The following is a 25,885-nucleotide window of genomic DNA, read 5'->3' on the forward strand; positions in this document are numbered from 1 at the left end:
CAAGACAAATCCTCACCATCCTTGCTTCCAAGGAGCAATCTAGCTTCATTCACCCTCTTCATGATATGTGTTTGTTCTCGTGGTATTCATGGAATATTCAGTACTCTCTTCCAATACATCAAGTCATAGACATCAAAGACATCAAATCTGTCTTCCTCATTCATTGTCCAGCTCTCAGATGCATAGCAGATGATTGAAAAGACCATAATCTGAATTAGGGGCACCTTAGTCCTCTAACACCATAACGCCTCAGTAATTTGGAGAGGTCCCTGACTTCAGACTTTTCTAGCTTAATAACATTTCCTGATCTCCTGACTGCTGGTGCCAAGTATATTTATTGTAGATTCAAGTAAGATCAAGTCATTGACCATTTCAGTCTTTTTTACATCTATCATGATGTCACCTCTTGGTTCAGTGGTGAGAATTTTTCTTTTCTTAACACTGAGATACAATCCATATTGAAGTCTGCAGTGTTTTATCTTCTGCTACAAGTGTTTCAAGTTCTCAAAATTTTTTGTAAGCAAGGTTGTATCATCTGCATACTGACATTTATTGATGAATCCTGATGCCACGTTCTTCTTCACAGAATCTGCCTTCTCGAATAATTTACTTAGCATGTAGATTGAATAGGTATAGGAATAAGTATCTGAAACCTTTAAGGGAACACTTTGTAGGCATAGACTGTTGTAGTCACCCTGATCCCTGGCACCCATTATGGCTAACTCATTCTAAGCTTTCCAAAAATATTTGCTAATTAAGTGTGATGTCTTTAAGACAAGCCATCCGACACTCATGCAAAACCTCACAGGAATGGAGTACCCACAATCCAGGAACAGGCCCATAGCTTTGCAGACCTAGGAATTCACTTGTGTTCTAGCAGACTGAAGTCAGCCACTGAATTCTTTCCCTCAGAAAGAACTTAGAAAACAAAATTATTAAAAATTTCTTTGGTAAGCATGGCCTCAGACAAGGATAAATGAACTAGCTGACTTCAGGAGTCCGTGTTACTCAGCCACAATACTCTGATGCAGCTATTTTCACAGTGTGCCTGGAAAGGAAACCAGAATAGTCATGTCGTCTGCTAGGACACCATCTTCCCTTGACTGAGCTGTGAACGCACTGCAAAAGTTTTAATTGAGAAGAATGTGGGTACTTGCATTGTGACGGTTGAGTTCTAAAGCGAAAAATAAAAACAGAGGAAGCAAGCAAAGCCCTCACCTGCCAACCACCCGCCACTTTCTTTCCAACTTCCGCATTCCCTAGGCTCCGAATGCCGCTTACTTGCTTCTGTACGGTTTATTCAACTGTATATTATGATATCCACGCTTACAAGATCATATTCTCTGAAGCCATTAAACTTTGACAGTTTGTTTAAATTTAGATGTCTCCAAAATTCCCCATGCTGTTCTTTATACTTTATTGAATAGAATGTGCTTGTTCTCACTCATTACATTTTGGTGTGAGAGAATTTCAAACTTGAAGACTAAACTTTTCTCTAAGTTTTAAAGCTCTTATTACATAATGACCACAGGACAAAAATGAAGTCAGCCGGTGGCTTTTCACTGACATTAATCTATTCTTTTTCTTTTTTTTCTTTTTTTTTTAATGATCTTCACTACAGTACAGGGTATAATGTAAAGGACTTGAAGTATAATTTTTTTTTAAAGTTTAAGACAAGATTTCCTTAACACACATAGGATGTCTAACATTTATTTAGCTAAATAATGAGGGAATTTGCAGCTGAGTAAAATTGATTCCAAAGAGGTACATGTGAATTTCATTTTTAAACAACTCCCGGTTGCTGCATTCAACAACTAAGTAAAAATTTGTTGATTTTAAACCTATTCCAAGGTACCTTGGAAGACAGACGTGGCAATCTGTTTGTAAATTTCATGAATTGGAATCAATCAACTCAACAGCAACTAACAACAATAGCAGCAAAGTAGAAGCAAGCTAGTTGATGCCTTTAGGACAGTAAAGCGATCCACTCTGTGATTGTTTTTCTACAAGACAGAGATTACTTCAAACCTCTATTGGGAAAACTGAGAAGTTACTTTAATCAATAGTAAATAATGCTGTTATTATAGTAAATGTTATGACTAATCGTGACCCTATAAACAGCAGCTCTGAATCTTGTGATGGTGTTTGTCATTTAAAAAAAGATAAATACTGGATAGCATTATGCTAAGTGAACTAACTCAGTCCCATAAGGACAAATACTGTATCAGACCATTATTGTAAAAATAGATTACTAGTAAAACATATGTGAGGATCTAAGGTGGGGAGGGTGGGAACAGAAGGATGAGGATGGGCAGGCCGGGTAATCATAGGGTCACACAATTTGATGGGTAGAGGGAGAGGGGGGTAAAAGAAATGGGAAATATGTGGTATGAAAAACAATGTATACAAACTTTGCAAGTAAACCAGTATAAAATAATTTTATTTAAGAAAAATACATGTATCAGGGCAAATGATGTTTGGCTTGGTCTTTGCTCCAATATGACAATAAAAGGACAGGTAGTTCCGGGTACTCTGAACCCTCAGATTCATCTGCATGAGCACACTCTATAAAAGAAGGCTCAGACTCAGCCCTGCAAGGAAAAGTGGGATGTACCCATTTGTACATTGAACCTGTAGGAGACTTTGTAATGGAACCATATTGCTAACTTGAGCCTTGCTTACAGAATGCCAAACCAAACCAAGCCCATTGCTACTGAGTCAATTCCAACTCCTGGCCACCCTTCAGGACTGGGTCAAATTGACCCATAGGATTCCCAAGGCTCTAATCTTTTTGGTCACCAACTAGCATATTTCTCTCATAGAGCTGCTGGAAGGTTCAAATTACTGACTTTTTGGTTAAAAGGCAAGTGTATGAGGACTGCACGGGCAGGACTTCTAGAGGAATGAGACTAAATGCCAAACTAGATCCCCTGCTGAATAGTTGACTCTCATGCATAACAACCCTCTAGCATGGAAAAGAAACATAAGGTTTCTCAGGTCATAACTCTTTACAGAAGCAGATTGCCTCATCTTTTTCCCTTGGAAAAATGACCAAAGAGTTCACGCCACTGACATTATGGCTTGTATCCAAGCACATTAAATCACTGTACTACCAGGTACAGAGACGAGACTGGACCTAAATTGCTACAGGTAGACTGAGCAGCAGAGTGAATGTTTGGAATCAACCTGAGAAAAAACTTTCTCATTATTTTTGTGGAGCACTTCAGCCATGGACTCAGCTTGCCTTCAGGAGGAGAAAGAGTTCTGTTAGGAACTGTCCTTTAACAAAGGCATCACCAGGCATCACTGGTGATGGCATTATAATGGTTAGGTACCATCTAGTTGACTATAACTCATAGCATAGATCTGAACCTTGTCCTATCCTGTGCCATCCTCAGCATCTCTGACACTCTCTATCCATCTCATTGTGGGTCTTCCGCTCTTAGGCTTATTCTCCACATTTCCTCCATCATGAAGCATGATATCCCCTTCCAAGAAATCGCTTCTAGCAAAGTGCCCAAAGTATGAGAAATTAATCCTCACCATCTTTGTTTTCTGACTGAACTTTTCCCAAGATGTATCTGTTTGTTCTTTTGGCAGTTCATGAGGTATTCCGTACTCTTCCCGACACTCCAACTCAAAGGCATCGTTCTTCTGTCATCCTTATTAATTGTCCAGCTCTCAGATGTATGGCAAGTGATTGACAAGACCATGGCCTGAATCAGGCACAATTTAGTCTTCAGGCTGACATCAATGCTCTGCAGTGTTTTGGAGAGATCGCTGACCGCAGACTTTCCTAATGAAGTACATCTCCTCATCTCCGAACTGCTGGGACCAAGGATGTTGATTGTTGATCGAAGAAAGATTAAATCACTGATAACTTCAATCCTTTCTCCCCCATCGTGATGCCTATTTGCCCAGTGGTGAAGATTTTTGTCTTCTTGATGTTGAGGTGTAATCCATATTGAAGGCTGTAGTCATTGATCTTCTCCAGCAAGTGTTTCAATTCCTCAACTTTCAGCAAGCAAGTTGTGTCATCTGCCTGTTGACTCTCCCGTCTTTCTCCTATCCTAACACCACATTCCTCTTCCTAAATTGCAACTTCATGAGTTATTTGCTCATCATACCAATTGTATATGTATGAGCAAGTATGCATCTCTGGTACACACTTTCCTGGATGAAGACATTAGGGAGATGGAAGAAGGGGTCATGCTTTGATGAAGACTGACCAGGTTAGAATCTCTTAAAATCGCTTGCAGACTGTTTCCTGTCATTCTGTGAAGACGAAATCTTATAAATATCTGTTGTTGTTGTTGTTGTTGTGTACTGTCTAGTGAGAACTGACCCATAGCTGACTCTCTGGCAAGTTTTCAGAGGAAGTTAATAGCATGAGAGGAGATTGCCCATCCTTCTCTTGCAGAGTAGCTGGTGGACTCAAACTCAGTGCCTTTGGGATTGCAGTGCAGCTTCTTGCCACTAGGCCACCGGAGCTCCCTGTTGTTGTTATGTGCCGTTGAGTAAACCCATAGTGACTCTATCAAATTATTAACATCAGTTGAGAGGACTCCAGCTTATAGTACAACAGAATGAAACCCTTCCTGGTTCTTTGCCATCCTCACCATCCCTCTGCTGTACTTAAATTCCTTATTGCAGCCTCTGTGTCAAGCTATCTCCTTGGGGATCTTCCTCTTTTTCATTGACTATGAAGTCTTTCCACAATGACTGCCCTCTGCTAATACAATGTTCCAAGTATGTGAGATGACACCTCACTATCCTCCTTCTTAAGGAGCATTCTGCTTGCACTTTTTCCAAGACAGAATTGTTTATTTTTTTTAAAGTCTGTGGTATGTTCCATATTCTTCACCAGTACCACAATTCCAAGGCATCAGTTCTTCAGTCTGTCTTATTTACTGCGCAGTTTTCAGATCTATATGAAACAAGGGGAAATGCCATGCCTTGGGTCAGGTGAAGCTTAGACCTCAAAGTGACATTCTTGTTCTTTATCCTTTAAAGAGCCCCTTGACAGATTTGCCTATTCCAATGTGTACTTTGATTTTGAAACTGCTGCTTCTAGAGGTGCTGATTGCACCAAGTAAAATGAAACCCTTGATGACTTCAGTCTTTTCTCCATTTGTAATGATGCTGTTCATTGACCCAGTCATGAAGATTTGTGTTTCCTTGACATTGAGGTGTAATCCATACAGAAAGGTATAGCCTTAAAATTTCATCAGTAAATGCTCCAAATTTCCTTTGCATCATACAAGTAAAATAGGATCATCTGCATTCTTAACTAGCTAGTAAATCATCTAATTTGGATTCTCCTTTCTTCTTCATATAGTCTACCCCCTGGATTATTTACTCAGCATATTGAGTTAAAGTCCTCCAATTAAAAAATAAAAAGAAAAAAAGGTCATTTCTTAGAAATCTCAGTCAGTTTGAGTATCTACACAAACTGTACAAAGTTGACATAAAGCCTTTTAATTATATTTTCCTTGAAAAACAAATTAAGAATCACTTCCTCTTTACCTTTATTTAAATCATACTGCTGAGAGAATTGCATTCACAGTTGTGTTGGTTTTGCTTTCATTATGGTCTCTGTATTTTAATGTAACTAAATCTCACCATCTCAGATTTGATACTTCCCCCCCTTCTTCTAAAATCATTGAAATACAGTCACCCAAGTCATTCGCATCAGAGGTGTAAATGGATTTTTTTTTTTTAAGTTTTTCAGGCTACAATCAAAGCCTGTCACTTTGTGACTTGACTTCTTCAGGTGTTGCGTTTACAAAGCTTAACATACCACCTCAATTTCAAGGATGCAAAAACTGTCCTGACCTTGAATCTGAAAGGAAAGAATGGTGTCTTTTGCTAGAAATGCTTGCTCATATGCTGCCTTTTTGGTTTTCTTTCCTTTTTTTTTTTCTTCAGAATTTGCATAGGAAAGAGGGAAGAGAAGAAAAACTGCACTTCATTTTGAGAACATTACGTGTTTATTGGCCTTTCTGACTTCCAATGATTGTTAGTTAATTCTTTTTACCATTGATATGTGCAAAAAATTTTACTTAAAAAAGCATTAGCATTGTTATTTCCATAACCCATTAAGGCTTATTCATTTATATCATACTGTTGCAAAGAAATATTGAGTATGAAGCTTCTCTTAGGTTTACTCTTAAAATATAACACTTAGGAAATACCTTACGATTGCAAGGGTTTTATCTCCACCCAGCAAGAACACAAGCTCTGGAGTGTACGGAAATACTAGTTCACGTGGTCTTTAAGGTGTAGTTCCTTGCCTAGTGAATGAGGATAATAATAGTACCTACCTCCAAGAGTTATTCTAAGGATTCCATAACATACATACAATCTTTAGTTTAATATCTAACAAGAGAAAAGTACCCCTTATCTCAGCTCCTGTTATTTTAATAATTACTATGATGACTTCACAAAAACTTGATTATGGTGTCAAGAGTTACCGGTATGGTAGCTGACCCATTTCCTAACATATCTGAAAAAGTAGACTTCAGCCTTACATAATAAACCAGTCTTAGCTAATGAGCCTGGAGAACCTTTCTTGGGGAGGGAGGAGAGTCTTTAATACAGAATTACAAAGTACCTTTTATTCACTTGTTTTTGTTGACTCATAGCGACCCTGTGAACAACAGACCTGAACCCTGTCCTGTCCTGTCACATCCTCATCATTTCTGACATATACGCAAGCCCATTACTGCCGTCACTGTGTTAATCCATCTAGACCTTCAGGTCTTCCTCTTCTCTGACCTTCCAATGTTCCAAGCATGAGTTCTCTCTCCAAGAAATAGCCTCTCCTAGTAACATGCCCAAAGTATATGTGAGGGAGCTTTGGCATCTTTGCCTCCAAGGAATACTCTGGCTGTACTTTCTCCAAAACATATCTGTTTGTCCAAATAGGGCAGGGGAACATTACATAGTTTAAAATCGGAAAGGTGTGCATCAAGGCTGTATCCTTTCTCCAAACCTATGTAGTATATACACTGAACGAATCATTCAAGAAGCTGGATTTTGTGAAGAAGACAGGAGCAGAGGAAGACTAATCAATAAGCTGAGCCATGCAAATGACACAACCTGACTTGCTGAAAGAGACGGGGACTTGGAGGGAAGCACTTGCTATAGAAGATTAAAGACTTCAATATGGATTATATTTCAATATCAAGGAAACAAAAATTCTCACACTGGGCCAATAGACAGTGTCATGATAGATGGAGAAAAGATTAAAACTGTTAATGACTTGACTTTACTTGGATCCACAGTCAACACCCTCAGTACCAGCAGTCAGAAGATCAGGAAACATGCTGCACTGAAAAAGTCCCAGTCAAGGACCTCTCAAAATTGCTGAGGGGCAGGGCTGTCAGCGTGAAGACTAAAGTGTACCTGATTCAAGTCATGATCTTGTCAGTCACTTGCTATGCATCTGAGAGCTAGATGGTGAATAAGGATATGTCTTATTCCCTAGGAAACTAATATTTTAGAAACAAATATCCTAAGTCCTTGAAAGACAGGAAAGAAACTATTGTATGTTGGTGAATATTACACTTTAAGTACTCAGGGAGAAAAACATGCAGAGAATACTATTCTACTTTCCAGAATGACTTTATTGCTAAGCATTGGTGATTAATTTTGAGGTCAAGATCATACAGCAGTGAATATTAATGAAAGTATTATAGTAGAACTCTGTAAAGAACCATACTGGTTACTGAAATAACTCTTCAGTTACTAGTAGCGTATGGACTAAGTTCTGGATTTAGATTTTGAAGAAATGTGCTAAAGTCCAGCCTCTCATTTTTATTTCCTGTGAGACTTAAAGTTGATTATTTGGCTTTTCTGAACTTGCATTTTTCTCATGGGTACAATGAAGTTATTCTGTAACCTAATTCCCTCAATAGAGAAAGGCCAACTTTTGCAATGTTATGAAAGAGTTAATACAAAACACCATTAATATTATTGGTAGTATTAACTAAGACTCCAGGAGTTGGCCTCTGAGGCGTCAAGGAGATACGCTGACACAGTGGTTACAACAGTGAGTTTTCAGCACAGCAGAGGTGATGAGGTAAAAACTTTTGCTGTCTCACAGATCTTCTGCCTTGTTATTAGATGTTATTAGTGTTGTTGCTTTTCCATTATTAACCCCAATGCATATGTCTGTTATTCTTTAGCTGAATTTAAGAAAAGCCATAGATTATCAAGGTAATTTGGTTTGGTTAAGTTAGAAATGAAGTCAAATTTCTTCTCCATATATTAAAATCCGTGCCAACTCAACTTAGCACGCCGTCACTTGAAGTTCGTAAGTGGTGTCCCACTGTTGGTGAGACACTTCAGGCTCCTTGCTGTGTCATACGAGGCCTTTCGTGATCTGACTTCAGACCCCATGACTTCACATTTTCCTTTCTGCCCTGTTAGATACCTTGTAGATCTCTAAGGGGGTGCTGTACCTTCTCTTCCTGCTGTATGTTTCCCACTTTTCTGCTGGGCCAATTTTCTTTGATTACTAGAATTTGTTCATTGCTCCTCCTTGTCATGACTTCATTAAGAGAAATAATCCACCCTCTCTTTGACACCATTTTCTCCTTTGCACTAGTAGATTTAATCATATGTTTAATCAGCGGGCTCTGAAATAAGCAAAATATTATCATTTCCACATGAGGATGTAAAATTTTGGCCATGTAAAGTTTAAATGATATAAAATTACAGAGTTTAGAGTTCTTCCCAAAGTCTAATCTATATGTTATATCATTAGAAGACAGTTGTTATGTACTCTTAAGTTGGAACCAACTCATAGCTGTCGAGCAGGTTTTCCGAGGTAGTCTATCACATGGGAGGAGATTGCCATCTTTCTCCCATGGAGCAATTGGTGGATTCGAACTTCAGTCCTTTGGGTTGGCATTGCAGCTTCTCACCACTAAGTCACCAGAGCTCCTTAGAAGACAGAGAAACATTTTTTGCAGTCGGTACATGTAGCTCCCATAAATGTGCTAATGACAGCCTATTTCATAGAGAAAAATCAGTGGAATTACTAAGTCGTGGTACATATTTTAATTAATAAATTTTAAAATATAGCACGTAAAATGTTGTGTCCTGTTTGATAGTCAGTAAAAGTCCACTCAATAAAGAAACATTTATTCTCTTATCATAAGGTGTGCTTTTATTTTTCATTTTCATATGTGTATATGTTCAAGAAAATCATTATATTACTGTTCATATTAGATAACTCAGTTTCTCTTGAGTCAAATTCAAAATAATTTACTTTGATGATAAAGGGACTTCTTTATGAATACCAAAAAGATTTCCCCCACCTACCTCCCCCCCCCCAAAAAAAATGAAAGAATGTGTCGCAGAGTCTGGACACAGCATGGTCTGGGCTGGCTCGTTCGCTCCTTCCACTCTCTCACTCTCTCTCTAGCTCTCTCACACCTTTAAAGTCTCTGGAATTTTGTAGTCCCAAGTAGAATTCATTAATCAAAATATGAAATTCTTTTTCTTGTGTAAATCAGAATGAAGTTGAGAGAGGGAAAGAAAACACTACAAGGGACAAATAATCAACTGCAGCTTTAAAACGGAAACCTGTCATGTTAACTCCCAACCCAAACACCTAGTTTAAAGATTTACCTTCAAGAAACCTAAAAGCTTGTATCCTGCCTCATCGGCAGCAGCCTCAAACTGTTCCCTGTCATCGAAGAAAACAAATCTTTTGCTCTTTTCCGCCTAGGGGAGGCAGAGGGACTGAGGTGGTCCTATGTGGCTAAATTAGATGAAAGACTTGCCTTCCACCATGGCGACATGGAGTCTAATCAAGTGAAATGAGTTTTGAGATCCCAGCTCATTTCCTAGGGGAGATCAGTTCACATTACAAAATCACGACATCTCATTCATCACAACTGACGTGGTCTTTGCTCAGGAGAGGATCCCAACTGGGACTAAACCACCTGTCTTTCCTCAAAAAAGGGGGCACTTTATCCAAGTTAGAGTTGAAAGCTTTGGAGTAAGGAAGCTTGCCAGCCACAACTTCTATCGCCATGGTACATATGCACTGTAGGAGGGAACTACTTGCATTTAAAAAAAGAACAAGAAAAGTTTAAGGACGATTAGTGGTTATAGTTTTAATGATGTCAAATACAAATACTTGTAATGGCTATAAGTCAGCATTACTGTAAGGAGAGCCAAGGTTGGATATCTTAGGTTTTATTAAACAAAACTGAGAAGGATTAACATGTATCAGAGGTTAAAATGGTGCAGAAAGTGCTACTAAATGATTGTGATCTCTTTTCTTTCTTTCAGGGCATCATTATAACACCGGTGCTGCTGCTGCTTTTTGTAAGTACTCTGATGTTGTCTTTACTGGTTTTTGTTACAAGCTATCTACAAGCTCTTAAGAAAGATCACTAGAATAAACTTGAAATTTGAATTCTTTTTTGCACCAATTAAAATCAACTTCTTAACATTCTACTGGTTGAACTGTACTAAATTATCAAACTCAGATGCAAAGAAGCTACACTGTCTCAAGATCCAGGTACAGTATCCTGATCCAGTTATTTGGATCTTTGACTTCTGGTTAAATCATTATTGTTATTGCTAGGTACTGATGAGTTTAATACGACTTATAAAGACAGACCTAGACTCTACCCTGTCCTGCACCATCCTCAACATCTCTGACACACTAGAGCCCCATTGCTGAAACCCCTGTGTCAATCCATCTGCTTGAGGGTCTTCTTCTCTTTTGTTGACCCTTTGTCTTTCTAAACGTGATATCCCTTTTTGAGAAATAGCCTCTCCTAACAACATGTCCAAAGTATGAAAGACAAAGCTTCACTATCTTTGCCGCCAGTGAGCACTCTATTAGTTAGTCTAAATAAATGGGTTGTAACACCCGTCACAAACTTGGTATTCTTTGTTTTTCTCATTGTCATCAAGTCAGAACTGACTCATAACTGACCCACCAGTGTGTTTCTCAACCTGTAAATCACACAAGAAGAGATTTCCCTTCTTTCTCTCTCAGAGTTCCTGTTGGATTTGAACCTACAAACAGGAAAGCATTGGTGTTAACAGCTTAGCCCCATGGTTAAAGTAATTGGTAGCGATTGTTAGTGTTTGACAGACAAGGCCTTGGACTTCAGAAGAAGCTTAAAATTTCAAAGCTGATACTGATAATAACTAACTTCCTTACTTTAGAAAATGCTTTCCGTTTTCTCATCTGTAGAATAGAGAAAAGGACCCACTTACCTCATTTTCTCTTTCAGGAACAATAAAACATGCTTTAGAAATAAGGAAATACAAGTCAGTTACAAACTACTGGTAACTAAACAAAAATTGTTCTGAAAACAGGAAATGCTAATTAACTGCCTTATTTCTTTTGGCATTAAGCACATGAAAAATTAGATGAAGGATTATAATAGAAATTAATGTTATCTCATGCTGAGCAAAGCATATGTAATCATGAATGATACCTAAAATATTTCATGAACTGTGCATTTTCTTCAGACACACATCTCCCAAATATAAATCACTTCACTTATCACTGAAATGTGGTGGGGATGCCTTTCTGGGAGTGAATTGTAGCTGTTTGACTAGCCCTATTTGTCAGTAAATTAAAACTATGGGGAAAATTTATTTAATTATAGTGTAATTACCCAAGTTGGAATTCAATTAGAGTAATAGAGTGAGAGGCCTCATTTCTTACAAGCTGTGTGGGATATAAAGAGGGATAAAATCCTAAACAGTTGGGTTCTGCATCTTTCATGAAAGACATTACCGTCAGGTACATACAGCTCATCCTTCCCTCCCCTATTGAAATGCTAGCTCCGAATTGACAAGGGAAGAATGCCATCATCAGATCACTCCCCTTGGCATAGAAAAACCTCATTAATTTGGACTTTACCAGTTGAGAATGTGCAGTGAGTCAAACGGAAGCTCAAGTGAAACTTTATTTGCTTTAATTTGGAAGAAAGGACTGTGTATACTTACCTCTTCTCTGAGTGCAAGGAACTGTGCTTTTTTTAACAGCGAGCCTAAGAAACGATTTCTTGGCCTTCAGCAGGCACAGGGCAGGCTAGTCTGCATTTCCCCCACGTGCCCTGTGTCAAGGGTCTAGTATGGAATTTGGCACCTAGTAAGAGTTGGTGTTGGATAGCTTAGATTTTTCCACTGTGTAAGATTGGGAGCTCTTACTTATGTGACTCTTTTAAGGAGACTAGGGAGGATGTTGCCTCCAAAATGAAGTGGCCTGAGACCTAGTGTGGTACTTTTGAGTGTCTCTGAATTTGGTATTTCTGGTACTTTGTTTCATCTCATGATTATAAAACCAAGAAAACACTTTCTCTCATTCCCATCTCCATGAACTAACAAAATTTTTCTGTGCTGGCTTAACATAGCATTGTATTTTTGAAATTTTTCCATTACTCATAGAGCCATAGACTTGTGAGCTTGAGTTAGTTCAAACATTTTAAAATAATAAAACTATAAGAAATAGTGGAAAAAAAGATGCCAGAACTCTTATTATAAGTCTAAATGTTTGTTTCTTTCTGAATCAACTGGATTGCTTTAATAGGGCCAAAGGCAGTATGTCACAACATAGCAGATATTTCCATGATATGGGGCTTTAAATCATGTTTATTTTGTGTGATACTTTTTGTTTGTTTAAGTTGCCTGCATTTTTCCAACAGTCAGAATTGCTTAAACACTTTGGTTATCAGGATTCATCTGATGGGTTGGTAACTTGAACCACTTAAAACATGAACCTATTTTATAAAAGATGCAGTGTATTTTTACCTCTCAAAACTACATTGTCTTACTTACATGTTATCATATTTTGAAAATTAAGATTCTGGAAATGTACATAGTGAAGACCTTTTTTTTTGCTGATGGAATCTCAGCCCTCATATTCTTAACCTCTTCTCAGATTCCCTCCTTCACCTTCTTATAACAACTGAAATGTTTCTTGTGATTTTTATTGTTTCTGCAGACCTCTTTTATATCACTATGCCTTGAAATGTGGCACAATGTCTTCCTTGCCCTTTATTGCCTATTGCATGTAATTTCCTAATTCTTCATAAAATCTCCTAATCCAATCCCTTCAAAAATTATATTACTATGATTATACCTCTTGATCTCAAGCGCCTGTGGTTCAAATACACCAGCTGCTCCATGGGGGAAGGATGGACAGTCTCCTCTTGTGTGATTAAACTGCCTGTGAAAACCTGCCAGAGGATCTGCTATGGGTGGGTTCGGACTCGATGGCAAACGGCAGAAAGCATACCTCTTATAGAGGGTTCAGTGCCCTTGTGTACGGGGAGTTGCATTGCCAACTCAAATGCAAGTTGATTGGATCCAGTTTTTCTGAGTGAAAAAGTGAACAATCTTCTGTGCATTGTACAGCCTTTGAAACTCCACTGGAGGAATAGAGTAGAAGGCAATTATGAGTTTCCAACTATGAATTGGTTCCAATTATCTCAGTCACAAAACAACATACTTCTGTGTAGGGAGCCCTGGCAGCCTGCTGGGTGACTGGGTGGGGAGTTATGCTGCCCACACAAAGGCCAGCTGGTCAAATCCTCCAGCCAGTCCATGGGGGGGAAAAAAAGGGCGGTCTCCTTTCCTGTGATTTACAACCACTGAAAATCCACTGCAGGGTTACTATACAGTCTATTCCAACTTGAAGGCAAAGAGTGAGTGAGTGATAGCTCTTTGTTGTAATTATCAGTAAAATCTCAGGTCACTATCAACCAAAAATTATCACCTCATCATTATCTTCTTTTTAACACTGGGTCGCTAAGTGCTATCCAGTAGGCACCAACTCAGAGTGGAGTCTACTGTCTACAACAGTAGGAAACTCTACCTGATCTTGCCATCTTCACAATCTTTGTTGTGCTAACACCAGTTGTTCCAGTCTCTGAATCAATCCATCTCTTTGAGACTCTTCCTCTATTTCACTGACCCTCTGCATTTTTCCAAACATGATGTTCTTTCCAAGGACTGGACTCTCCTCATAGCATGTCCAAAGTATGTGGCAGAAAAATCTCACTGTCTTTCCTTCTAAGAACACTAGACTTACTTGGAAAGACTATAGTTACATTTTTACATTCACTATCAACAACTTTGCTCATCTCTTAGTTCTTCCTGTTTGCCTGGTGAAACACGCAAACTCAAAGAAATCAAACGCATTGCTGTCAGGTGGGAACTGACTGATAGCTCAGTCAAAGCTGACTGTCCAGAGGGTTTTTAGAGGATGCAAATCACACAGGAAAAGATTGCCCATCTTTCTCCTTCAGAATAACTGGTGGATTCAAACCACTTGCCTTTGGGTTGGCAGTACAACTTCTTACCCACTAGGTCACCTAAGCTTAAATGCAACACTATACCTTCCCTGTATATGCTGTTGTTGTTTGGTACTGTCTTGTTGGAACTACACTTTCCCAGAAGCACTGGCTGGTCAAGGCCTGAGTGCTTAAATAGTTTTGGGACAGAGCGTTGAAAACGGGAGTCACCTTGGCCCCACACAACACAGGTATGCCCACTTTCCCAGACTCACTCTCAGAAGAATGGGGATTTCAGAACACTTAATTGTGCTTACGTGAAACCTATACTTGGACTAGGAAGCAGTTGTCAGAATAGAGCAAGGAAACACTGCATGGTTCAAAATTAGGAAGAGTGTATATATTCCAGGGATTTGTCCTGTCCCCAAAGTTTTTCAATCTATATGAGGAACAGATTATATGGGAGGCTAGGGTTTATGAGGAGAAATGTGGCATCAGGATTAGGGGAAGACTCATCAACCGTCTGCATTATGCAGATGACAAGCACTTGGTGGAGAAGATCAACGACTACCAACCTTCAATAGGGATTGAAACTGAACATCAAGAAAACGAAGATCCTCACCACTGGGCCAATTGGCAGCATCATGATAGATGATGAAGAGATTGAGATTGTCAACAGCTTCAGTTTGCTTGGCACCACTGTCAGCACTCTTGGTACCAGCAGCCAGGAAATTAAAAGATGAATTGCATTGGGAAAATATTCTGTTAGGGACCTCCCCAGAGTTCTGAAGAGCAACAGTGTCAGTCTGGAGAGTAAGGTGTGCCTGAAACAGGTCATGGTCTTTGCTAGGCATCAGAAAGCTGGACAGTGACTCGGTATGGTAGAAGGAAAATTGATGCCTTTGAGCTGTGGTGCTGGAGAAGAGTATTGAATATACAATGCACTGCTAGGAGAACAAGCAACTTCGTCTTAAAGAGAGTGAAACCAGACTCCTCATTGGAGTCAAGGATTCTGAAGCTTCATCTGACATACTTTGGGCATGTTTCAAGGAGGGACCAGTCCTTGGAAAGGGACGTCAGTTTTGGTTGATTGGAGGGACAGCACAAGAGAAGAAGACCCTGGATGAGAGAGATTGAATCAGTGACTGGGGTAATGGGGATAGGTGTGCCAGAGACAGTAAGGTTGGCACAGGATAGAGCAGGGTTGGGGCTGTTTTACATAGGGTTGCAAGTGACTTGCAGTCATATAACACAACACCAAGTTGGAACTAGTTCATAGCTAATCCTCCAGTAGGTTTTTGGAGGCAGTTAATCACACAAGTGGAGAGTGCCCTTTTTTTATCTATGGAGCACCTGGTAGATTTGAACCATGTGTGTTTGACTGGGAAGCACAGCTCCTCACCAATAGATCAGTAAAATTCCCTAATTTATGTTCCTGAATATGGCTGGAGTAGACACCCTATCATGAAGTATAAACTAGTGTCATTTAAAATTCATGACAACTATATGTAGGAAACTCTGGTGACTTAGTGGTAAGAAAAAACACTGCCAACACAAAAATATGTGGTTCAAATCCACCAGATGCTCTGTGGTAGAAAAATGGGCAGTCAGTCACCTCCTGCACAATTTACTGCCTCTGAAATCCCACAAAAGGGCCAGTTATGGGTCAGTTCTGACTTCATAGTACACCACCACCACAACAAAATACAAGTGAGCCTGATAGATAATACTCTTACTTCTTCCAACTTATCTATTCTTCCACTTCTTTAGGAAGCTGTTTCATACCTTTTCTTTGCTTCTCAAATGTCCAGTGCCTTGGTGCCTTGCCTTTCTTTTCATCTCAGCTAATACTATGACGCTAACCAAAGAACTCAAGAATCTGTAATATATGAAGGAAAATATAGCATCAGAATTGGAGAAAGTGCATCCACATCTTATGCTATGCAAATGGCACAACCTTGCCTGCAGAATGTGAAGAATATTTAAGGCACTTACTGAAGACAATCAGTGACTACAGCCTTCAATGAGGATTATCTATCAATGTAAAGAAACCAAAAATCCTTACAACTAGACCAAAGTACAACATGTTGATAATTCAGCTCATTTCCTTTTTTTTGTCAATGTGTGTGTGTGTGTGTGTGTGTATGAGTCGAGTCATAGCTGACCCGTCAGTGGTTTTTAGAGGCTGTAAATCACATGGGAGGAAATTGTCTTCCTTTTTCTTATAGAGCAGCTGGTGCATTGTTAACACTGAGCTTCTGAGTTGGCAGTGCAACTCTGAACCCACTGGGCCACCAGGGATAAAAAATGTTGAAGTTATCAGCTATATAGTTTTAGTTGGATCTACAATGAAACACCATGACAATAGCAGTCATAAAATTTAAAGGCATGTTGTGTTGGGGAAAATCTATTGTCACAGAACTGTCCGAAGCACTAAAGATCAAGGATGTCTCTTTAAAGACCAAGCTTCACCTAGCCCAAGCCATGGTATTTTCCCAGTGCTTCATTGGATGTGAAAGTTGAATAGGAAATAAGGAAGGCCAAAGAAGAATTGATGCCTTTGAATTGTGGTCTCTGGGCTGCCGAAAGACCAAACAAATCTGTCTTGAAGGAAGTACAGCCAAGGTGCTCCCTAAAGGCAAGGATGGTGAAACTTTGTCTCCTCACAGGTTTTGAGATGTACCAGTCCTTGGAAAAAAACAGCATGGGAAAAGTAGAGGGTCAGAGAAAGTAGAGACCCTCTGATTGGCATGAGATTGGCACAGTGACTCAACCATGGGATTGAACAGAGCAGAATCGTGGTAATGGTGCAGGATAGGGCAAGGCTCCAATCTGTCATTCATAGAGCCACCAGGAGTCTCAATCAACTCCATAGCATTAACAACAAGAGACATTTTGCATGAATCCATGAAAAGGTATTTGGCCAAGGAAATGTCATTTTCTGGTGGTTAGGTTGACAAGATTCTAACTGGATTGTCATAGACTCAGAAAAGCTAATATCCTAATCATGATAAGACATGCTTTTAATTTATGTCATGGTGGGTAGTAAGCAACTATAGTTGGAAGTGTCTGGCCCTAGAACTTGCAAGCAGAACTGCAAAACTGAACGAGAGAAGAGAAGAACCAACGGTGATGACCCCAAGCCTGAACAATTGAAAGGACAGAATTTCTATTTATTATCCCCATTTTTGGTAGGTAATACTATCTTGAAGACAAATTTGAGAGAACTCATAAGGAGTTCAGTATTTAATATGTTTGCATTAAGATTTGTTTTAGACATTCAAGCATAAAATTAAATCTAGAATTCTGGGGAAATTTTTGGCTTAGAGAAATACATTTTTGAGAGCTCAGCATGAAGATACCTTGTAAATTAGATGAACTCACCAAGAGAATGAGACTAGTGAAGGAAAGAGATCAGAGGATTGAGTTCTGGCATTAAGTGTTGAATTAAAAAGTGATTCACCAAGGAAGACCAAGAGTATATCCAGTTTGATTAGGAAGAACACGTAAGAGATTTTTCCTGTTCTAGAAGTGTATTTGGAAGAATTGACTGTGTCAGATGCTGTGAATAATTCAGGTAAAGTGAAATCGGAGACCTCACCATGGGATTTAGTAAAACCAGAGTTGTTGGAGACCTTAGCAACGAATGTCTGATTAGAGTGGATTCAAGAAAGAATGAGAAAAGTTGATAGTGATCTATAATTTCTTTAATCAGTTATCTTACTATATTACTTATTTCTTCTAAGATCCAAAGTGCTTTCGTATATGGTACAGTTACCTTGATGACAAATTTTCAACATAAGTAGAATATTGCTGTAAAGGGTGCCAAAAGAGGGTAACAATAAAGATAATAAAAGTTAGGAAAGACTTCTTTCTTTTTAATAAGGTGGGGGAAATAGCAGCATGCTTATATCCATATTTAGCTACAAGAGGGGAAGTTGAGCCTTATCAAACGGGGGAGAATTTCTGAAACCATGTGTCTGAGTGGGAGGAAAAGGATGAACCCTGTTCATAATGAAAGAGTGAGCCTCCCACTTAGCGAGTTCATCCACAGTGGGGGGAAGTCATATAGTAGATATTCAAGTACATCCAGTGATGTGACTATAAGAGCTTATATAAAAGTTCCTTTCTGGTTGTTTATAGTCTGTCAGTGAAATAAAGAGCAAGACAAGTGATAGAGAACAAAAAGACAAGGAAATGTGGAGATGTGAAGAGAGAAAAGAAGATAGGAAACAATTAGGTAAAAGAGTAGGAAATGACGGGAATAGGCAGATGTAATAGGACGGCCCAGTAGTACATATGGCCATCCTCAGTCTTTATACCTGCTGTGTGCTGTTTCTCTGGCTGGATTTTCTCCCTAGATGTCTCATGGTTCCTGCTGAACTTCCCTCGAGTCTCTGGTCAAATGTCAACTGGTGAAACCTTTTCTGAGAAGTTTATTTGAAATAGTCATTACTCCCTGTTGTTAGGAGCGGCTCTTCCTTAGTGAGGGACATTGTGCTTGGAAAGGTAGAAGATCAGTAAAAGAGAGGAAGACCTTTGATGAAATGGATCAACACAGTAACTACCACAATGGGCACAACAGTGTCTGAGAGTAAAGCTGGCACCAGATAAGACAGGGTTCAGAATTGTTCATAAGAGTCCCTGTGGGTACCTGACTCAACAGCACCTTACAAAACAACATCACATCACTTCCGCCCCACCTTGCTTTAGTGTTCTTCTTGGTGCTGATGCTTGTTTGTTGTTAGATGCCTTTGAGTCCGGTATGCCTCATAGTGACCCTACCTGCAGATCTGAGCCCTGTTCTATCCTACACCGTTCTCATAATCTCTGACTCACTTGAGTCCATTACCACAGTGTCAGTCCACCTTGTTGAGGAGCTTCCTTTCCTTTGCCCTCCTCCCACTTTCCACACATGATGTCCTTCTCCAAGGAATAGTCTTCCCTAGCAACATGCACAAAGTACGTGAGATGATGCTCTTCCATCCTTGCCTCAGAGGAGCGCTCTGACTGCATTTTGTTCAAGGCATATCTGTTTGTCCTTTTGGCCATCCATGTGATGTTCAGTGCTCTTCTCTAACACCACAGCTCAAAGCATCAATTCTTCTTTCATCCTTATTCATTGTCCAGCCCTCAGCAGCACAAGTGATTGTGTAACAAGTAGTTGAAAAGACCATGGTGCTTATTGTTGTTGTTGTGTATTGTTGAGTCAGAACTGACCCAAAGCAGACCCTCCTGCCGGTGTTCAGAGGCAGTTAATCGCACGGGAGAAGATTGCCCATCCTTCTCCCATGGAGCAACTTATTAAGGTAACATTTTGTTAATCTATCTGTTTACTTACTAATCTATTTTCTCCAATTAAGATGTCAGCATCATGATAGAAAAAGAGTTTTGTCACTGCTTTGCCTCGGAAGAGTGCCTGCTCATAGCCACGCTCATATTTATTACCACTGAGTTGGAACTGGCTTAGAGCTGACCCTCCGTTGGCTTGCTGAGGCTTTAAATCCCATAGAATGAGTTTACCCACCTGTTTTTCTTAGAAGCCACTTATTAATTTAAAACACCAGAAAGGCTTGCCATTTACGTTAGCAGCACAACTTTCTGAATAGGTAGTTGGGAAAAAGAATACAACCATCCATAGAGTTAGAGCAATTTTTAAAGACTGATATTCCCTTATAACATCTCCGGACTTCATAGACACAGTCCAGATTAGTAAGTCATTTTGAAGAAAATAAGTTCCCCTTCTCTCACATCTTAATTTGTGAAGAGGCAGAATACAGTGAAAAACCAAGAATTTGGTTCTGTTTTTGCCAATAGCACTTATGTTATGGGAGGTTTGTTCTTTAACCCTCACTCTTCACCTTTGCTCAGTGTTAGCCAAGGTTGGCTAACATTGAGAAGAATGGGAATCCCAGAGCACTTAATTGTGCTCATGTGAAACCTATACGTGGCACGGAAGGTTGTTGGGCAAACAGAGCAAGGGAGAACTACATGGTTTAAAATTAGGAAGGGAGTGTGTCAGGATTATATTCTCTGTCAATACCTGTTCAATCTGTATGCTGAGTAAATTATTTGAGAAGCAGGACTCTATGAAGAGGAATGTGGCATCAGGATCACAGGGAGACACCAATAACCTGTGTTATGCAGATGACACAACCTTGCTTGCTTAAAGTGAGGAGGACTTGATGATGCACTTGTTGCAGAAGATCAAAGAATACAATCTTCAGTATGGAATGCATCTCAATGTCAAGAAAACAGAGATTCTTACCATTGGACTGATAGACAATATGAGGATAGCCGGAGAAAAGATTGAAACTATCAACAGCTTTATCTTACTTGGTACCAGCAATCAGAAAATCAGGAGATGTACTGCACTGGCAAAGTCTGTAGCTGAAGACATCTCCAAATTATTGAGGAGTAATGATGCCAATTAGGGAACTAAGGTGCATCTGAATCAGGCCATGGTCTTTCAGTTACTTGCTATGTATCTGAGAGCTGGACAGTGAATAAAGTTGATGGAGAAAGAATTGAGCTGTCATGTGGGAGGAGAGTATTGAACATCCCAGGGACTGCCAAAAGAACAAATATATCTTAAAGAAGGTGTAGCCAGAGTACTCTTTGGAGGCAAAGATCATGAAGCTTCACCTCACATACGCAGTCAGAGTGCTGAGCTAAGGACTTAGTCAAGCTAGGCGGCCTAATTTTAAAATCCTCGTGAGCAATTTTAAACTGTTCAGAAGACATTTTGAAGCCAATGGTTCTGGAAACTTTCCATCAGCTTGTATAACAGAAAGTTCACACCTTCTTTCTCACCACATCTCACTAACTATAAAAAGAGAAATGAAAGTAATGCTTAAACCTCTTCACTCTCACTCCTCTGAAACTTCGGATAAAGAAAGGTAGGGATAACTTAGTCCACACCCTAGAAAAGCTAATCTAATTGGCTGTATTTACAGTTAAGGAAACAAGCTGTTCAGTGTATTACAGTGATATCAAACTCCATAATTCTGTAACCCACAAAATTCTATGATTCTGTAACTTGAGATATATTAGACATTGCCTTCCACAAATTTATGCTTCACAGGGGAAGTTCACAACTAAAAGCTGGGCACTTTCAACCCATTGGCTTCTTCCTGGGATAAAGGTGAAGCAGTCTGTTTCCATTCAGAGTTAACGATGTGATGCTGTACTGTTAGACACTCTCCCCAGCTTTAAAAGCCAATTTGACCTTAAGGCTACTAGAAATAGACAGGATGCAAACTTTGCCCACTGCTAATTGTGCTTGTATGAAATCCATACCAACTTCAAGAAGCTATTGTCCAAATGCAACAAGGGAATATTGCATGGTTTAAAATAAGGAAGACTGCATCAAGGATGTATCCTTTCTCCATACTTATTCAATCTTTGTTGTTGTTGTTGTTGTTGTTGTTGTTGTTGTATACCATCCAATCAAAACCAACCCACCCCTGACCCTTCAGTGAGTTTTCAGAGGCAGTAATTGCACGAGAGGAGATTGCCCATCCTTCCCCAGCAGAGAAGTTGTGGATTTGAACTGTGCGCCTTCAGGATTGCAACACAGATTCTTATCACTAGGCCACCAGAGCTCCCTATTCAATCTGTATGATGAGCAAGTAATTGATGAATCATATAATTCTATGAAGAGGAATATAGAATCAGGATCAGAGGAAAACTCATCAACATCCTGTGTTATGCAGGTCACACAACCTTGCTGAAAACGAGGAGAACTTGAAACACTTGCTGCAGAAGATCAAGGATTACAGCCTTTGCTATGGATTGCATCTCCACATCAAGAAAACAAAAGTCCTTGTCCCTGAGCCTATATGCAACAACATGGTAGATGGAGAAAGGTTGGAAATAGTCAATTATTTCATATTGCTTCCATCAACAAGCAATACCCTTGGTACCAGCAGTCATGAGATCAGAAGACATATTAGATTTTGCAAGTCTACTGTCAGGCACCTCTCCAAAATAATGAAGAGCAATAATGTCAGAAGACTAAAGTATGCCTGATGCAGACCGTGGCCTTTTTAATCACTTGCTTTGCATCTGAGAACCGGACAATAAATAAGGATAATAGAAGAATTCTTAAGAACTTTGAGAGTTCTTAATTGTGCTCGTGTGAAACGTGTATCTAGACCAAGAAGCTGTTGTGTGAACAGGGCAAGAGAACATCATTTAAAATTAAGAACGGCTTGTGTCAGGGTTGAATTCTTTATACATACTTATTCAGTCTGTGTGCTGAGCCAATTATTCGAGAAGCTAGACTCTGTGAAGAAGAATGTGGCCTCAGGAGTAGATGAAGACTCATCAACAATCTGTACTATGCAGATGACAAAACCTTGCTTACTCAAAGTGAGGGGGATATGAATAGCTTGCTGCAGAAGATCAAACAGTGCAACTCTCAAAATGGATTGTATTGCAGTTTCAAGAAAACAAAAATTTTCACCTCTGGACCAATAGGCAGAATCACTGATAGATGGAGAAGATTGAAACTGCCACCAACTTCATTTTCATTTACTTAGATTCACAATCAATATAGATTCACAGTCAGTACAGTTGGTATCAGCAGTCAGGAGATCAGGAGACATAATTGCACTGTGAAAGTCTGCAGTTAGAAACTCTCCAAATTACTAAGGAGTAATAATGTTAGTTTAAGAGCTAAGGGGAACTTAAAGCAACAGATGAAAACAAAACAAACAAAGAAAAATAACTAAGGTAAACTAAGCTCATGGTCTTTTCAGTCACTGTTATACTCCTGAGAGCTGGACAATGAATAACGATGGCAGAAGAAGAATTGATGAGTTGTGGTTGGGGAAGAGTATTGGATATCATGGACTGGCGAAAGAATGCACAGATAGATCTTGGAAAAGGTGCAGCCAGAGCGCTCCTTGGAGGGAAAGATAATAAAACTTCATCTCACATACCCTGAGCATGTTACTAGAAAAGGCTGCTCCTTGGAGAAGGACATCATTCTTGGAAAGACGGAGGGGTGGAGAAGGAGAGAAAGACCTTCAACGATGTGAACTGACATAGTGACTTCAGTAATGGCCTTGAACATGTCAGAGATGTAAGTTTGGCACAGGATAGGACATGGTTCAGATCTGTTGTTCATAGGGTCGCTGTGAGTCATGCTTGACACAACTGCATCTAAAAACAACAACAGCTATAATTTACTTGTGTTATTTTCCTATTTTTTTGTTGAATAACTAGAAAAGTTAGACATACAAAGATGAAGAGGAATACGTAAAGGTTTATGACACAGACAAGACCAGCATATTTGAAAACAGAAGTGAAGTCAGCAAATCTGAATGTAATACATAAGCGGTATTGAGGAGAGATTTGAAACAAGATAAAGTATGAAATAAAGAATGCCAAAAACTGGTCTTATTGTCTCCCATAGATTTTCCTGGAGCTTAATGATTTTAGTTTTAACATTAAGACTTTAATCCTCTTGGAGTTAGGTTTGTGCATGGTGTGAGGTATGAATCTTGCTTCATTTTTTTATAAAATGGGTAATCAATTTTGATAGTACTATTTATTTAAAAAGTACTATACTTCTCCATTCAATAAATTTCCACTTTGCCGATAAATAAATAGACTTATTTCTGGGCTCTCTTAAATCTCTTCAATTTGTCTATGTATTGACCCTTGAGCTACTATACGGATATTTTTATTATTCTAGTAATAAAGTAAATGTTGAGATTAAGAATACTTGGGTGGAGGGATTGTATAACAATGAAAGAATTTTACCTTTCAAAGAGTGAACTGGGGGAGTGGGCAGCGAGAAAAGTGCAACAATAAATGAATGGAAATTCAAAGTCTGTAAATTTTCATTAAACTTAATAATAATAATTAAAATTTATATTTAAAAAAAGAAGTGGGAAGCTACCTACTTTTTTGTTCTTTATTATTTTCGCTGTTTGGGGCTTCTTTCTATATAAAATTGGAGGTTTTTTTGGTTTTTTTTTTCATTGAAGAATATTGTGGTTTAGATTGGGCTTGTATTATACTAGTAGGCTGTTTGGGGCAATACACGTAGTGAAACTTCATCTCTCATACTTTGAGAATGTTGATAGGAGAGGCTAGTACTTGGAAAGGGTTGTCACACTTGGAAACAGGAGGATCAGTAAAAGAGAAGCTCCTCAACTTGACACATGACTGCAGTAGTGGGTTCAAGCATGTCGGCAGTTGTGAGCTGGGCACAGGATAGGACTAGGTTCAGATTTGTGGTTCACAGGGCCCTATGATCATACTAGACTTGATGGCACCTAACACAACATGATCCTCACTTAGCAATGCTAAAGTGATTAATTATTTGACAGCTAACTGAAATGCCAGCAATTTGAACCCATCAGCTGCTTCACAAGAGAAAGATCTGGAAGTCAGCTTCCATAAAATTACCATCTGGGAACCCTGTGGGGCCTTTCTGCTCTATCCTATCAAGTCACAATAGCAATGAGCTTGGGGTTTTTTGACGTTTTATGAGAAAATTTCTGTTTTGATAGGTTTCATAACAGGATTGAAGCTGCACAAATAGTAAAGAACATAAGGCACTTTCAGATCGAGTCAGCCTTCACTTCAGTGTTCTTCCCAATTCCTGTTTGTAAGGCAGTCTTCTTAGGAGATGCTATTTGTCTTAAGACTCACTATCATTACTCAGTTATTACTTCTTGGACATTTATATGAAAATTTATGCAATGTAGAAAATGTAAGAAAAAATACAGAATAATTATTACCTTGGAGAAAGCTAATGCTAATTTGTTGTTGCTGTTGTTGTTGTTGATTGCCATCAAGTCGAGCACAACTCATAGCAACCCTAGGAACAAAAAGCCTGAAGCCTTTCTATAACTATCGTTTCTTAAAGTTCATAGAGTTTCCAGAGGCATGTTGTTTAGGAAGTGGATGTTACTCCTGCTTTAGGCAAACAATAATAAAGAACATGAAAGAAATTTGGAGATAAATTTCTTAATATTTATTATTCAGACTGAGTTTAATAGGATTTAATAGAAAAAGAGATACCAGAAGAGAAAGGTCAGTGGCAGTTTTCAAGGCTATAATCATCCTTAATTTCTGTTACAGATTCAACTGTATTTGCCAAAACTATGTGTTATAAATCCTAACCTTTAAGCCTGTACTTATAATCTCATTTGAGAAGAGGTTGTCTTTGTTATGTTAATGAGTCAATATTACTATAAGGTTGTTTTAAATAAATTTCTGTTAAGGTATAAAAGAGATTAAATAAGACGAATTGCATTGGTAAGGTCTGCTGTCAGAGACTGCTCCAAAGTACTGAAGAACAATGATATCAGTCTGGAAATTAAGGTGTGCCTATTCCAGGCCATGTTATTGTTGTTGTTGTTGTTGATTGTCCTTGAGTCAAGCACAACTCACAGTAACCCTATGAACGAAAGGCCTGAAGCCTTTCTATACCTGCTGTCATTTATCAAAGTTCATAAAGTTTCCAGAGGCATGTTTTTTAGGCATGAAGTGGATGCCATGCCTGCTTCCAAGTCTTTGCAATTATTTACTGTTCATCAGAGAGCTGGACAATGACTAGGGATGATAGAAGGAGAATTGATGCCTTT

General features: G+C 39.0%; 1 protein-coding gene across 1 annotated transcript in view; it reads left to right on the plus strand.

Moving 5' to 3' along the window:
- SLC10A7 (solute carrier family 10, member 7) overlaps positions 1–25,885 on the plus strand; it is a 395,560-nt gene that overhangs the window by 287,205 nt on the left and 82,470 nt on the right. The window contains exon 6 of the mRNA XM_006887000.1: positions 10,309–10,344. Coding sequence (XP_006887062.1) covers positions 10,309–10,344 — 36 coding nt within the window. The remainder of the gene's footprint in view (positions 1–10,308; positions 10,345–25,885) is intronic.

This window comes from Elephantulus edwardii, unplaced genomic scaffold (genome assembly GCF_000299155.1).
Source record: "Elephantulus edwardii isolate Elephantulus edwardi_28Jun2011 unplaced genomic scaffold, EleEdw1.0 scaffold00053, whole genome shotgun sequence".
Classification (NCBI taxonomy): Eukaryota; Metazoa; Chordata; class Mammalia; order Macroscelidea; family Macroscelididae; genus Elephantulus; species Elephantulus edwardii.